Source organism: Staurois parvus, unplaced genomic scaffold (genome assembly GCF_062004578.1).
Source record: "Staurois parvus isolate SC_StPar_1 unplaced genomic scaffold, SC_StPar_1.0 ptg000162l, whole genome shotgun sequence".
In the NCBI taxonomy this organism is placed as follows: Eukaryota; Metazoa; Chordata; class Amphibia; order Anura; family Ranidae; genus Staurois; species Staurois parvus.
In genome coordinates, this window is record NW_028317958.1 from 1,284,296 (window position 1) to 1,301,873 (window position 17,578).

General features: G+C 42.4%; 1 protein-coding gene across 1 annotated transcript in view; it reads right to left on the bottom strand.

The window, feature by feature from the left end:
* ADAMTS9 (ADAM metallopeptidase with thrombospondin type 1 motif 9) overlaps positions 1-17,578 on the bottom strand; it is a 357,735-nt gene that overhangs the window by 210,691 nt on the left and 129,466 nt on the right. The window contains exon 16 of the mRNA XM_089675998.1: positions 14,594-14,689. Within this exon, the coding sequence (XP_089532124.1) occupies positions 14,594-14,689 (96 nt within the window). The remainder of the gene's footprint in view (positions 1-14,593; positions 14,690-17,578) is intronic.

The window sequence follows — 17,578 nt, forward strand, 5'->3', positions numbered from 1 at the left end:
CAGATAACCAATATCCAGCAATTATATTGGGTTCACTTGGGTGAACTCTTGTTGATTTTATGCACAGCGCCTACCTATTTATTATTAGTTCACATATAAGTGTCACTTTCACTTTTTAGGTGCAGCTGTAAAACCCCCTGGTGGGGGCGGGGGTGTTTAAATATTATTTTAACACCAAATTATTGTTCATTAAATGTTTTTTAATTTAGATCTAGTACTTGCGACACAATAATTTATTATTTTTTGAATGGCCACATATATTGCCTCCAGTGGCTGGCGTTAGATGACATACTTGTAAATCTAAACTGTAGACAAAACTGCAAACAGGCAGCTAGGTTTATGTATTTATTGTAAAAGCATAGCATGTCTCTTCTGCGGTAAATAGCCAACTCAGTTGCAAGATTTTTAAATTTGACTTTGTTAAAGCAGAACGTCACTCTCTCAATCAATAATGACTATTTTTACTCCTTATGTTGCTAGTATTAGTAAATAGATAGGAAAGTATATTATGTTTACTTGTTTAAACCTTTTTTTTTACATTTCATCAGTTACTCCCTGGTTTCCATTCCTGGCCAAATGTTGTCATATATCCCAGGAGTTTTCAGAAGGGGAGGGTTCTCAGCTTAGCCAATGCCTGAGCTAAGGGCAGATGGACTCCAGGAAGTAGATACTACATTAACCATCTGACCCTACTCAAGAAGGCCACTTCCAGAAATACCAGGGGGTGTTTTTCAAAATTAATTCTCAGCAAAATAAAGCATGGTGTCATGGATGGATGAGTGAGTTTGCTTTGAATATTAACAATGAATTAAATAACATTTTTTGGTTTGTGGTGCTCAGATGAACTGTAGTTCCACTTAAAGTTGCTTTCATATATTGGTGAGGGTGCCTTTTGATCAGAGACTGCCACTACCTATTCAGGTCCCAATTATCCTAAGATTTCTTTTCAATGCTACTTGACAAATGTATTTTTTCTGGTTAAAATAAAATAGTCCTTATTTATCAAAACACCTAAATAAATGACTGTCTGTCACCCATAGCAACTAGTCAAATGCAAAACAGATGAATTGATTGGCTACCATTTGCCACACAGAGAGATCTTGATCAATGAGGCCCATTATTCCTGCATCCATAAATATTTAATTCCCTCCATCGTTTTACAGGTGGCATACCCATCCATACTAGAAAGACGGATGAGAAAGCAGCTGGCTTGCAGAGATCAGTGTCATACATAATTTTGCAATTAGCAAGTGCTTATAGAAAATAATAAAAAGTGACCTGTTCACCAACAGCACATAGAAAATAATCTTCTCTTATTCATACATTATAATCTCATTCCCTTGGTGATTATAAATGCATCGTGTGCTAGGCAATTATTTAATTAGAAATTACATACACACATTAATATGTTTATGATGTGCTAGAAGGCTTAATTAGTTCTTTTGTGCCATAGCAAGCCGAGATAGCACACTCAAAATGCAATGATGCAAGCCCGAGTCAATGCACACAAGATATAGGCATGCTTTTACAAGCTATGAGTATGCCCTGGATGTAAACATATATAGTGACCGTTCCTTTTCCAAGTTCAAAGTAGAAATATAGGCATTTTTATTTTCTTTTTGGATAGAGTACAGGAGAGCTATAACCCCTGACAGTTTATTTTTTTGCCATCTGCGGCCCATTGGGGAGATTTACCTTCACTTCCTGTCCCATTATCAAAACAGTGGGGTAAAACCCTGCTAATTATGGGAATTCCTTGGGGACCCCCAGGCCACCAGAACTAATGTCCCCATTGGAAAATTTCCCCTCTATTACTTTTCTGGGGACTAACTAAAATTGGGGTTTTCTTTTACTTTTACTTTCAATTATAATGGTGGAGAGGACAAATAGAGAGGGTGAATCTCCATAATGGGGGCAGAGGTAGTAATAAAAACCTAATAGGTGTTCTAATCCATTCTTTAAAAACCCCACAGACCTTGCACCATAGTTCTATCCGCACAATTTTTCTTTAATTGAGGTGACAAGTAAACCTTTAATAGCCAGAAAAGCCTCTTCTGTGTCCCTCTTTAATTTGGTTTCTCCTTGTTACTGGAGCCTGGCTTCCTCTGACTTCATGGCTGGCTATGGACGAATCAAACTTTGGCTAGTTCAGCAAAAAAGTTTTGTTGGTCAGTGGCTGCAGCCACTGATCAGTGTAGTCTGGCAGTAAAGGAGTGCTGCTGTCAGAACACAGTGGGGGGATTACTCAATCCACCTTGCTTGTGTGGATGGGGTAAAAACCATTGTTTTTTTATAAGCATATTGGCTGATCGAAAATAAAAAAAAAGAGCCACATATTTTTAAAATATGTAAACCCAACATTTCATATTCCCAATATGTGCATGCTGTACTATGTACTTGTATGAAAAACTCTCCTGTTCTCTCTGTATTGCTTCCTTTGTATGAAATCCCTGGTGTTCCTGCCACTCCTTCTGCTTTCCTAATAAAACTGACCACATTATGCATGATAATGGTCAGTTTTCTAGCTGTGCTGAGAACGCAGCCTGCTCTCCTCAAATGATTTCTGCTGACACCCCCCCCCCACACCTGCACAGCCATCCACTGTGAAGTTCAGTGTACTGCTGTTTCTCCTGCCCCAGCTCTCTGTTCTCAGCTGAAAAGTAGCTTAGAGGGTATATGACCAGTTATAAAACAGAGAAAATTATATTTATAGTATTTTTTATAGCTATACACAAATGTTTGCCTTTCGTTTCTATTTTAAACTGAATAAGTTGTTTTACAATGTAAGGGTTTACTTAACTTTAAGCTCTGCCAAGTGCCATTCCAGTATCCAATGAGACTGCTACAGTAGCCGGTAAAAGCGCTTTCACTGGATAGGGTGATAGCTAGATTCATACTACATGTCTGGAATGCGCACACTTTCATGACATACACAAACAAGCTGCCATTTAGAATATGTGTGGCGATGTCCCTAATGGCACCCCCATATATCTGCAAATGCTTGCACTTTAGTGCTCGCCAAACCTCATGGTACCGCAGCACCATGTGGTTTGGTGTCGTGCATTTTTGGAAAAGAGTCGAGGACTTCTTTTCTAAGTTTCTTACACGAAGGGTAGAGCATTGAAATGAATGGTTAGCCCTACATGCAACGAGTGGCTATGCACCACACTTGATCGCATCCATATGGTGTGATCCGAGCCTAAGCCCTGGTTCAAAGTGATGCGACTTGTCATGCAATTTGACTGTTCAAATTGCATGACAAGTCACATCCAATGATCAGCAATGAAACTGTTCGGTGCGACTCCAATGAATTTTCACCGATTAGAAAAGTAGTTCCTGCACTACTTTTGCCAATTTGGGGGTGCGACTTGCATAGACACCTGTGCATGAAGTCACACTGATGTCTATCAAGTCGCACCCAAAGTCACACTGCCATCCGACTTTGAAATCGCGCAACTTCAAGTGAAGTCGTACAATTTGAAAGTCGGATGCAGTGTGAACCGGATGTTAGTGGAGCTTAGACACAAAGTCAAGGAAAGTCAGTAACAAAGTAAAACCAAATTTAGAGAGGGACACAAATTTTTTTTACTGACTAAAGAAGGTAATATGAGCATCTTGGGGTGTCTGCCGATTTTTAAGCTTTCAAAGTAAACATCCTGTAAAGGTTCATTGACACGTTACTGTGAAGGTTATCAGCAGCTCATGTAATGTAACTTTTTTTAATGTACATGTAATGTAACTTTTTTGGTAATATTTGATCTTTTATGGTGCTAATAAGACAAGTCAGACAATGCAGTGACCTTTGACTATGAAAAGCATTAGTGGACCACTCCAAGGAGAAAACTTAATGAACCGAAATTCATTTTTACACAAGTGTGCTCCTTCTGTCGGTGAGATATCCTCCTCCTCCTCAGCTATAAGGAGTTTCCTCGCTGTGTTGTTAGGCGTCCACTTACACCAAAGAGTAAATGTTAACACTCGAGATTTTGCTGACCATGTTAAATTCCTTCTGGAATCTGGAGTGAGCTCTGGGAAGTTCACACCAAGCAGTCACACATTCACTGAGCTGTGAAATAAGTGTATGCGCACACACTTTTTCATTTGCATCTATATAGGCTGCATATGAATAGCACATCTCAACAAGTGGTGGATGAGGCTCTTTGAATGAGTCTCTTTGAGGGTTAAGGGGCCCAGGGTTGTACTGATAAAAAAGGGCAGGTTTTTGGTCAATGCATTTTTTTTAATGTTTACAAATGTATAAACTATTGCTTTTTTTTAGATCATTTTAAAAATTATTTATGCAAGACATCCCATCCATGACCATAACCGCATTGCGATCTTTGGTGCACTTTAAACCTAGGAACCTTACTTTTCTGTGACTCCATGTTGAAACAAGCATAAAATATATTTATTTTAGAAATACACATTTAAGTGTGCAGGCACAGTGGCTTAGTGGTTAGCACTTCCGACTGGCAGTACTAGGGTCATGGTTCAAATCCCAGCCGCAGCACCACCTGCCTGGAGTTTGCATGTTCTTCCTGTGCCTGCGTGGGTTTCCTTTGGGTACTCTGGTTTCCTCCCACACTCCAAAGACATGCAGGTAGGTTAATTGGATCCTATCTAAATTGTCCCTAATATGTGTATGTATGAATGTGAGTTAGGGACCTTAGATTGTACACCCCTTGAGGGTTAGGGACTGATGTGAATGTACAATATATATGTAAAGCGCTGCGTAAATTCACAGCACTATATAAGTTCCTAAAATAATTCTCAGCTTGCAAAGTATGTTGGGCTTTCTATTAAGAAAGTCCAGCATTGCCTTTATCCTTAAAGTGGAACTTCACTCTCTCAATCAACATGGACTATTTTTAATCCATATGCTGCTAGCATTAGTAAATAGGAAAGTATATCATATTTACTTTTTTAAAACTTTTTTTTATACTTCAGTTACTTCTTGGTTTCCGTGCTTAAGAAAATGATGCCATACATCCCAGCAGTCTTCAGGAGAGAAGGAAGGGTTCTCAGCTCATGTCTGAGCTAAGGGCAGATGGTTTCCAGGAAGTAAATGATACATAAGTCATCTGCCCTTACACAAGATGGCCACTGCCAGAAATGCCAGGAGGTGTTTTTCAAAATGATTTCTCAGCAAAATAAAGCATGAAGACATGGGTGGATGGGGGAGATTGCTTTGAATAATAAAAATTAATTAAACAGCATTTTTGGTTTGTGATGCTGAGATGAAGTGCAGTTCCACTTTTTTAAATTATTATACAGGATTTATATACAAGAGTTTACGCAGCACTTTAACCCAAAAGGGGGAGGGGGGGGGGGTTCCTGGTTTTGACTCCCACTTTTGATCGGATTGCCACGGCTGATCCAGTGGACATTCCCAACCCCCCTCCCCTGGCATCACAGGATGCGGAGGAAAACCCCTTAGGTTCCACAGCGAGTATAACAAGCATGCTTTACAGAGACCGATTTTTCTGTTGTGGGTTTAGTAACACTTTACGTTTCAGTTTACTGTTTAGGTTTATGGGGTTGTGTCGAGGTTTAGCTTTTATGCTGATGTTAAGAGTTAGTCTCAGAGATAGAGTCAGAAAAAGGGTTATGTTTGCATGTAAATTAAGGATTAGGTTCAAAGAACATTTCAGGGTAAGGGTTAAGCTCAGAGGTTAGTTCAGGTGAATACTAGTTTCAGAGGCAGGTTCAGATTAAGGATTAGTGATTAGGTTGAATTTAAAAATTAGGTTTAAAAGTTGGTTTAAGGTAAGTGATAGATTAGCAGTTTAACCCCTTGCCTACTGGGCACTTATACCCCCTTCTTTACCAGGCCAATCTTCAGCTTTCAGCGCTGTCGCACTTTGATTGACAATTGCGCGGTCATGCAAGATTGTACCCATATGAAATTTTTATCATTTTTTTCTCACAAATTGAGCTTTCTTTTGGTGGTATTTAATCGCCGCTGGGCACTTTACTTTTTGCGCTATAAACAAAAAAATTGAAAAAAATTTGAAAAAAAAAAAGTTTCTTTGTTTCTATTATAACATTTTTCAAACAGGTAATTTTTCTCCTTCACTGATGTGCGTTGATGAGGCAGCACTGATGGGCACTAATAGGCGGCACTGATGGGCACTGATAGGCAGCACTGATGGGCACTGATAGGCAGCACTGATAGGCAGCACCGATAGGCAGCAGTAATGAGGTGGCACGGATAGGCGGCACTGACAGAGAGCACTGATAGGTGGCACTGACTGGCATCACTGCTGGGCACTGACTGGCGGCACTGCTAGGCATTGACTGGCGCAACTGCTGGGCACTGACTGGCACAACCACTGGGCACTGACTGGTGGCACTGACTGGCAGCACTGCTGGGCTGCACTGATGGGCACTGGTGTGTGGCACTGGTGGGCACAGGTGGGTGGCACTGGTGGGCACAGGTGGGTGGGCACAGGTGGGTGGCACTGCTGGGCACAGGTAGGTGGCACTTCTGAGCACAGGTGTGTGGCACCGCTGGGTGGCACAGGTGGGTGCACTGCTGGGCACAAGTGGGAGCACTGCTGGGCACAGGTGGGCGGAACTGGTGGGTGACACTGCTGGGCACTGATCATCAGGGCACTGATCATCAGTGCCCTGATGATTGGTGCTGATCCCTGCTCTGACAACTGCCGGTTTTCGGCAGTACTTTCTTCACGCCCTGACAGCGTGAGGAAAGTGCAGCCGAGAACCGGCAATTGCATTTCCCGGTGATCAGCGTGTCATTGGACACGGCTGATCACGTGGTAAAAGGCCGCTGTGATTGGCCTTTTACCACATCACGTGATCAGCTGTGTCCATAGGACACAGCGATCGCGGAGATCGCCGGGTGCGTGCCCCCGGGGGTGCGCAGGAGAGCGCGTTCTGGGAGGACGTCATATGACGCCCTCCCAGAACTGGCCGGCCGCAGTGCAGCCGTCATTCAGCTATCTGTGGTTGGCAAGTGGTTAAGGTAAGGGATAGATTAGCAGTTTAGGTTAAAAGTTAGGTTTAGAGACGGGTTCTGGAATAGATTTAGAGGTCATATTAGGTAAATGGTTAAGTTTAAGGGTAGGTTCAGGTTAAGGGTTAGCATTAGAGGTCAATTTATGAATAAAAATTAGGTTCAAAGGGAAGTTCAGTTTAGGGGTTAGACTTAGGACTCATTCACATGGGAGATCCAATCATGTCCATCTGTCAGTTTTTATGGTGGACCTGGTTGGAAAGTCCTGTGTCCTTTTACACCTGCCTACCTCTGGGTCTAATCAGGCCTCCTAAAAAAAAAATGGAGGAGGACTGCATTCTCTACCATCTGGGTGGACAGAAGCGGAGGTAGCTGAGTGTAACAGACAGCCTGAGTCCATTTACACCCAACTGCCCACAGAGCAGAGCAGGGTCTGTCCGTGCCCGCTCTGCATAAACTGAAGGGACACAGACCTGTCATCCACCCCACTCTGCTCTGATCAGCAGGGGATCAGCAGACACATCCCCTGCTGATCAAAATAGAAGGCGCCTGTGTGAAAGGGCCCTTAGAAGCCAGATCAGTTTAAGTATGTTCAGGTTAAGATTTAATGGTTAGTTTGAAAGGAATAAATGGAATAGGGGGTTATTTAGAAGTTCATTGACTAGGTTGAGGTTACCAATGATTTTAGATCGTGACCAATCTTGCAGACATGGTTCAAGTGCCATTATGGCAAACTGTCTCTGAGACCATTGACATTAATTCTTCTTATTTATATGGGAAGTCTAGTCTAATGCACTTAATATTAGGTTTATGATAAATTCATCTTAAATTAGATGGTGTCAAAACTGACAATATGCATATGTCTATCTATCTATCTATCTATCTATCTATCTATCTATCTATCTATCTATCTATCTCTCTTCCTTCTATCTATTTAATTAATTCTTCTATCTATGTATCTATGTATCTATGTATCTATCTATCTATCTATCTATCTATCTATCTATCTATCTATCTATCTATCTATCTATCTATTTATCTATCTATCTCTCTTCCTTCTATCTATTTAATTAATTCTTCTATCTATGTATCTATCTATCTATCTATCTCCTAAAAATAACACTTGGTGCAGCAGGCTACCGCAAAATGCTGAATTTTTTTCAACGCATGTCCTGATGTGCCTAAAGTATTCTACAGGAAAATATGGGTATTCTTTCAAAGTGTAAAACATAAACAATGCAAAGCACACAGTGGTGATAAATCAGCCTTTGGTCTAGAAAAGCACCATAAACTTTAAAGAAGCTCTACATGAAAAGAGCTTTGAAAATTTGCCAAGAAAAGTTCAAGTACAAGACAGATTAGTTTGAATGACAGAAACATTAGATCAATAGACAGGTTAGATGGTGGGGGGAGGGAATAGAGAGAGGGAGAGAGAAAGACCGGGAAAGAGAGGAAGAAAGAGAAGAGGAGAGATGGCCAGAGGAATAGAGTTGGAGGTGGTGGGGGGGGGAGAGAGAGAGGGGGGAAAGAGTAAGAAAGGAAGAGGGGGGGGCAAGAAAGGAAGAGAGAGAGGGGGAGAGCAAGAAAGAGAGAGAGGGGGGGAAGAGTAAGAAAGGAAGAGGGGGAGGAGAGGAAGAAAGGAATAGAGAGAGAGAGAGCGGGCAGAAGAAGAGGAAGGAAGGAAGGAAGGAAGGAGGGAAGTAAGGAAAGTATGAAGGAAGGGGACAAGCAGACAATGGACAGGAAGTAAAGGTTGGAGACAGAATGGAGATGAAAGCAGCAGAACAGCTCAAAAATGGGGGCTCATAGAGAACAAAACATCAAATGAAAAAAGAGAGTGCGCGTAAAAGAGAGAAAAAACTGAGAACAGAGAACAGAAAGTGAACACAAGATGTGATGTGGGCTAGAGATGGAGGAGGTAGAAAAGAAAGGTATAAAATGTTAGCTGAGAGGTAGTGGAAGAGGAAAACTGCAAATTAGCAAGCCAAGAAGGAGAATACATGAATGGTGACACAGGAGAGAAAGAGTGAGGAAGGCAAGCAATAATGGAGTGGAGGGAGAATTCAAGAAAGAGAGTAGAATTTAAGATGGAATGATGGAAAAGAGAAGGTGCATAGAGAAGTGGAAAACTGTTGAAAATACAGCAAGCACTGATGAGGAAGAGAGTTCCATTTTTTTCTTTCCCTTTTCTACCTTGGATAAAAGTTTTTCCACGGCACACGTATTAAGGGTTAAAGACAGAATTTATTTGTCACTGTTAAAAAACTCCATACTCAGTCCCAATGCCTAACTCGTTTCTGTCCAATGTGAGCCTTAGTCTTAGATAGTCAGATAGGCAATGACTAAGGCCCGTATTGGGCAAAAATGCGTAAGTGCTGGGACTGAGTATGGAGTTTTTTAACTATGACAAATAAAGCCTAACTTTACCCTTAGGACGTGTGCCACGGAAATACTTACATCTCTGTTGGATGGCGTGCAGGAGCCATTAGTGAGCACTGTCTGCACTATTAGCTGAGGATTTCGGGGGTTGAGCGGCAGTGAGTTCCAGTTTGTTAACATACCTATTCTACCTTACTCTTGGAATAACTCTCTCTTACTAGGCACTACTCCCCTTCCCCGATCAGATCTTCATGCTTCCATTACCAAGCACCGCACCTCCTTCCCAGGTCACTTTTATTCGCTCTCTTACTTGCCACCACTTCCCTTTCCCTGATTAGACCTCACCTTTTTCCTTACTAGGCACCACTCCCCACCCCAAGTCACATTCACCTCGTGTACATATCTAACATCTCTCCCATCAGGCATCACTTCCCAAAGTCACATCTATCCTCAGTCTTATCAGACACCACTCCCATCTCCATGGTCACATCTATCCTAAGTTTTATCAGGCACCACTTCCATCTCCAAGGACACATCTATCCTTTCTTACTAGGGCACCATTCCTTTCTGCAAGGGCACATCTACCCTCTATCTTACGAAGGCAACACTCCCATCTCCAAGGTCATATCTACCCCCACATTTACCAAGCACTTCTCCCCATAGCCTGGTAACATCTACCCTCTCCTTTACCAGGCACTGTGCTCCTTTCCCAGGTCACATCTACCATCACCCCTACCAGGCACCACTTCCCTCTCCAAGGTCACCTTTACCCTCTCTCTTACCAGGCACCACTCCCCTTTCCCCGATCACTTCTCTTCTCCCCCTTAACAGACTCTGTTCCATTCCTCATTATTACATTTTCCCTCTCTCTCTCCATTCCCTGGCTCCCTACCACTTATACTCATCAAGTCACAGATATACGAATGTCTTCTGCACAGAAATCACAACATAAAGTTTGTGTAACTACAACAAAAGCATAACGTGAACCCTTAGCACTTGTGGAGTGACTGGAGAATAACATGCCAGACAGCGGAGGGATGATAGTGTCAGCTGTGAGTGAAGGGATGTGATCACAGTGACAGACAACTAAGTCTATGTACAGAGGGGATCATCCTTACACAAACAAATGCTTTGAGTGCTTAGTGTACCACTGACACAAATCAAGATAGAAGCAGCCCACTGTAACGTGCAGAACTCAGAGGCTTGAGCTGAGGAGGTGCCTCTAATGAGTGCTCATCACAGTCTTGGACAAAGAACAGACCTACATCATTTACAATAACAATTTATACATCAGAACTGAGCCAGACGTTTCACTTCACTGGCAGAACTATTTTCAAAGTTACCTAAAGGGGAGATCTACCTAAAGCCAACACTATTAGTTATGGATAGAGCAGGAAAATTATTAAACTGGACAGATTACCTTTACATTCTGTCTCAAAAACACAACAGGAAGTGAGAGAAAATCTATCCAAATTGAGATAAACCTTCACTGAGACAACTGTTACCGGAGCAAGAGTCACCAATGGAAGCTTTTTCCTATGTTTTTGTTCCAGTGGCAACTAGAATCTCATCACCATAAAGATATGAATAGCAGCAATAAACACCTGACATGGGTACTAACTGTTCTCTATACTTTTCAAAACTAAGAAAAAACAAAAAGTTTTGCCTTTAGATTTGCTTAAAAAAAGATCCAGACCTAGGTGTTAAACATCAACTGTTTTGGCTGGAATTGGGCTTTCATATAAAGCTATGTTAACGATCTTCCTGGATAAGATAAATAAACAGCAAGAAGGGCTGCATTATTTACCTTTACATTGCAGAAACTTAAAATGGTACTCAGGAGTTTGTATGGCCCCCACGTGCTTGTATGCATGCCTGACAATGTCGGGGAATGCTTCTAATGAGACTACGGATGGTGTCCTGAGGTATTTCCTCCCAGATCTGGACCAGGGCATCACTGAGCTCCTGGACAGTCTGAGATGCAACCTGGGTGCATTAGATAGACCGAAACATGATATCCCAGAGGTTTGCTATTGGATTTAGGTCAGAGGAGCGTGGGGGCCATTCAATGGTATCAATTCCTTTATCCTCCAGGAACTGCCTGCATACTCTCACCACATGAGGCCGGGCATTGTCATGCACCAGGAGGAACCCAGGACCCACTGCACCAGCATAGGGCCTGACAATGGGTCCACGGATTTCATCCCGATGCCTAATGGCAATTAGGGTGCCATTGTCTAGCCTGTAGAGGTTTGTGGGATCATCACTGACCCACCATCAAAACGGTCATGCTGAACGATGTTACAAGCAGCATAACATTCTCCACGGCTTCTCCTGACCCTTTCACGTCTGTCACATGTGGTCATCTCATCTGTGAAAAGCACAGGGCACCAGTGGCGGACCTGCCAATTCTGGGGTTTAATGGCAAATGCCAATTGAGCTCTATGCTGCCGGGCAGTGAGCACAGGGCCCACTAGAGGATGTCGGGCCCTCAGACCACCCTCATGAAGTCTGTTTCTGATTGTTTGGTCAGAGAAATTCTGCTGGAGGTCATTTTGTAGGGTTCTGGCAGTGCTCTTCCAGTTCCTCCTTGAACAAACGAGCAGATATCGGTCCTCCTGTTGGGTTAAGAACCTTCTATAGCCCTGTCCAGCTCTCCTAGAGTAACTGCCTTTCTCCTGGAATCTCTTCCATGCTCTTGAGACTGTGCTGGGGTGCACAGCAAACCTTCTGGCAATGGCACGTATTGATGTGCCATCCTGGAGGAGTTGGACTGCCTGTGCAACCTCTGTAGGGTCCAGCTATCGCCTCATGCTACCAGTAGTGACACTGACCCTAGCCAAATGCAAAACTAGTGAAAAACAGTCAGAAAAGATGAGTAGGGAGGGAATAAAATGTCAGTGGTCTCCACCTGAAAACCATTCCTGTTTTGGGGGTCGTCTCATTGTTGCCCATCTAGTGCACCTGTTGTTAATTTCATTAACACCAAAGCACCTAAACTTATTAACAACCCCCTCTGCTACTTAACTGACCAAATCAATAATCCAGGAGTTTCAATGACTTGATACTATACTCTGATTAAAAAGTGTTCCTTTAATTTTTTTGAGCAGTGTATCTTTTATATTTAATAGTTCATAGATATCACCAACAGAGAACTAACTCTCTTGAAGCTGAACTCTACAGCCCTCTCCTGAGTGGGGCTGCAAAGAAGGTCTATCCTGCACTTAAATTGTTACTAAACCCAGGACCCTGCATTTACTATATCAGATCTCCCACAGTACACAGAACACGGAAATGTAATTATGTTAGAAAATATAAACTGCTAAATACCTTTTTTCTTATCAGCAGTTAGAGCCTTGTGACTTCTATCAGTGTCCAGCAGAGTAGTGGTTAAAGATTTTACCTATAAGGCTGCAGGACCCCTGACCCTCTGTCTGGACAGGGCTGATTGGCCCTGTGCTGATTACATGAACCCTCCCCCCCCCAAAAAAGAAAACTCTCTAGCATTACACACCAAACCGAGCATGTGCAGCTTGCCCTCAAGGCTCTGTACTATCAGCAGATCATTTTGTGACTGTAGAAGACGGGAAGGATCAAAGAAGACATGATTAAACATCCTTTTTACACAGTGCAGAGGATTTAACCCTTAGGTTCCACAGTGAGTATAACAAGCATGCTTTACTGGATCTACAGACTGATTTTACTGTTGTGGGTTTAGTAACACTTTAAGTACATATTACCATAGATGATGAGAGAACTTGAAGCACTGCTCCAAGAAGAGACTAATATGTCTCCCTACCAGCATTCCGGAGATAGGAGCAAGCATTAGATTCACTCATCCAGAAGTGTTAAGTTGTATGGTATAGGATGCCACTCCAACCAACCTGGTGATGGTTCTATTAGTTCAGGCTGGTTTGAGCGGCGTCCCATACCATACAACATTACCATAGATGCTGAATACCACAGAGGTTAGTAAAGTTCACAAACTGCCATGTTGGAGACAAAGAACAAGTAGAAATGAGGCACTGGATTCAAATTATCAGGTGATCGGTCAGATCTTGATAAGACACAATGGCTCTAGTGAGAACGCTCTCCACCGAAGCAGAGTGTCTCTCAAACAGGTGGCCCAGATTTCAAAATGCATATATATAGTCTGAGAGTGCTAAACAAACCATTTGAAAGTCAAAAAACATTTAATATGAATACCTAATCAAAAATAACATAGAACAGCCAACATAGTTTGGGGCTCAAAGACATGTGCCTTCTTCAACGCTTAAACAGATTGGGTAATCATAAGGGCTCAAAAATGACACAAAGCACCATGAGTTAATTATTAGTTGTATAGGGTATAATAAAAAAAACTATGAGTCAGAAAAATCGCTGTGAACTGGCTGTTCTATGTTGTCATTTGTGAGTCAATACTAATATCAAAAGTTTTTGGACTCTTGGAGGTTGATTTACCATGCACTTCTGCACCAGGTTTTGAACCCTCTAGTTTTAGTAAATCAACCCCTCAGACTATTTGTTTGGTGCTCTCCTTAGACTTTAGAGAGATTAGAGACCAGGGCTGTGTGACATCCAAGCCTTATCTGAAACCTGTCATGGCTGAGATGGATAGGTGGCTAGGGAAATTGCTGCCAAAGATGCTTCTAGAATTGAATAGGCATTTTATGGTCTAAGATCTCAAACATCACTGGACACCGATGGTGTACACAGTCTAGGACTGGACCTGGAAAGTCCTGGCCAGGGCTATGCAAACGAAGTTTCCAAGCTGGTTATGAGACTTTGGAGCTATATGCTTTCATACCCATTACCAGAGACATCAACATCATAATAGCAGTACACAAAATCTCCTGAAGCTGCTCTCATTTGCGTAGTGTCTGGACTTTAAAGCCCTCTACTGAGCAAAATGGTGGGAGAAGGGTGGACATGAATCAAGTTCATGCAGCAATCAAGTACACAGCGTCATAGGCGGCAAGTTCCCCACAGGTTAATGAAGATTCTCTTTAGTTAGCACCATTAGGCAACTAAAAAGTCCTCTCTGTGAATCAGTGGAAAGTCATTTAGCTTTATGCTGGAGAACTTTGAAAATTTCAACTCCTTGCAAATAGATGTCAGAAGTATGTCGGCACGATTTGCCTTCTTCACCTCTGAAATATTTATAATCTCTAATGAGCCAGCCAAGACTATAACACGGTCTGCAATCTGCATTCTTTAGGCACAGCAGAGTAATCTCACCAAGGTAGTTATCATCTTCCGGTTTTCCTGAGTAGCTGTGCTGCCGCACATCGATGTTGGTAGCACCGGCCGGAATACGCACCACAGTATTGTAGCCTGGAAGATACAAAAGAGCCAAAGCTGATTAATGAGCCGGATGTGCTCCACAAAGCCTGTTTGATTTACATGGCTGACAAATGCATGTAGCATAACTTCAAAACACAACTTTCTATGGTAAAAGGGAACAAAGGAATGGAAATCGCCATTTAAGAGGCTATGCCTAAATGAAGACAGTGATCCATGCAATCCTGTCTGCAAAAGTTTTAATACGACATTATGTCATCTTCTCATTTTTTTGATCATGTGTTAAAATTAACCTCTGCCCAGACTATGGACAAATTCATATTCTTAAAGCTGACATTGCAGTAAAAAGCAAGGTCTGCTTAATATATCATCCCACTCAAAAAATGGAAGCACAAAGTTAAAATAAAAAAAATTGGGAAAAAAAAACGAGTAAATATATTTACCTTTCCCCTTGCTTCTGTACTGCAGGGTATGATGGCACAAATCTTTAAGTGAGATCCAAGGAATACTGAGTATATCAAGACACAGTGCTGATGCAGGTGAGGTAATCTGGTGCTCTGCCCTTTAAAGTGTTTGATAGCCTTGGACATGAAAGATGAACAAAGCATATCCCTCTATAGTGTGTACTTGTCTCAAGTAAAAGCACTAAGCGTCATTCCTGTCTGCTGCTTCGTTCCTTAGTTATCAGTATGAATTACTTCTGGAAAGTTTTCCTGACACCAAGAGAAAAATGGTGACAGGGGAGGGACCTCCAGCAGACGAACAACCTTAGCTATGTTCCTGTGAGCTATGTGAAGGGGGTGTGTTTCTTCCCTCCAATCAGCCCTCAGAGCTCTCCTCACTGAGTGTAACTTTAGCCCCACCTTCCTGCTTTGGAGACCTGAGAGATCCTGTGTAAATTCTGGACTTTGAATGGATGTAGGGGACAGACAGCTATAGACAGACAGGTAAAACTTATGTAGGAGGAATTGTTTAATCTCTCTGTATCACCTGAAGCCAGTCATTTCACTGGGTATATGTAAGAGTTTACAACCACTTTAAATTACTGCCAAATCTAGGTAATTAAACCAGATCAATACACAAACCTTTACAGCTTGTTCATAAGATATGTGACATATGGTTTAGCCCATCTCAACTCTAATTTTCCTCTTCTATGGGGATCAGGGGATCAAATGCCTAGGCTTTTGGTCATGTGACCAGCACTAGAGGTAGCCCAGAACGATTATCCCGAAGAATGTGAACAGTTTTAAAAACACTTTAGAGTACATGTATTGCTGTTACTAAGTATTTGCGAAGACCACTGTGGACTACATAAAAAAACAGCTCAGGCATGTTCAAGAGTGTTAGTAAAATCACCAAATTGCGGACTAACATTCTGCATAGAGAATTGAGACAATATCTAAAAAAATTGCTGTGGCCCATTTTGTGCTTTATCTTGTCATCTGTGATGAGGTCCCTTTCAGTTGGATTAAACTCTGTGGAGGCCCCTAGGCAGTCAAAACCTTGGGGCCCCCCTGGCAGGTTTCTGGAGGCTTCATGTGCGTGCTCTAGTGGGATAACATTGAACTAACTAGTGTGCATATTGGCCACTTGACAGAGATGACCATCACTACTGTACATTACACATACATACACTATATTGCCAAAAGTATTGGGACGCCTGCCTTTACACGCACATGAACTTTATTGGCATCCCAGTATTAGTCCGTAGGGTTCAATATTGAGTTGGCCCACCCTCAGCAGCTATCACAGATTCAACTCTTCTGGGAAGGCTGTCCACAATGTACAGGAGTGTGTCTATGGGGATGTTTGACCATTCTTCCAGAAACGTATTTGTGAGGTCAGGCACTGATGTCGGACGAGAAGGCCTGGCTTGCAGTCTTCACTCTAATTTATCTCAAAGGTGTTCTATTGGGTTGAGGTCAGGACTCTGTGCAGGCCAGTCAAGTTCCTCCACCCCAAACTCGCTCATCCATGTCTTTATAGACCTTGCTTTGTGAACTGGTGCATAGTCTGTTGGAACAGGAAGGGGCCATCTCCAAACTGTTCCCACAAAGTTGGAAGCATGAAATTGCCCAAAATATTTTGGTATGCTGGCTCTGAGTTCCCTTCACTAAAACTAAGGGGCCAACCCCAACCCCTGAAAAACAACCCCACATCATAATCCCTCCTCCATCAAACTTTACACTTGGCACAATACAGTCAGGAAAGTACCATTCTCCTGGCAACCACCAAAGCCAGATACGTCCATAAGACAGAGAAGCATGATTCGGAACTCCAGAGAACACGTCTCCACTGCTCTAGAGTCCAGTGGCGGAGTGTTTTACACCAGTTGCACTTGGTGATGTAAGGCTTGGATGCAGCTTCTCGGCCATGGAAACCCATTCCATGAAGCTCTCTACGCACGGTTGTTTTGCTAATCTGAAGGCCACACAAAGTTAGGAGGTCTTTAGCTATTGACTCTGCAGACAGTTGGTTACTTCTGCACACTGTGCGCTTCAGAATGTGCTGACCCTGCTCTTTTATCTTATGTGGCCTACCACTTTGTGGCTGAGTTGCTGTTGTTCCCAGTTGCTTCCACTTTGGTATAATACCACTGACAGTTGACCGTGGAATATTTAGTAGGAAGGAAATTTCATGGATGGATTTAAGCTACTAAGAGCAACCCATTCTTTCACAAATGTTTGTAGAAGCAGTCTTCATGCTTAGGTACTTGATTTTATACACCTTTGGCCATGGAGATGATTGGAACATCTGAATCACATAATTTGGAGGGGTGTCCCAATACTTTTGGCAATATAGTGCAGTTTGCACCAAATTTTTTTACAAACTGACAGCTAAAAGAAGACGAGCTTTTACAAGCTGTTTTGTAAGCCTGATGTCTATGGTTTATGTACTTTAAGTTGTTATTGGGTACATTAC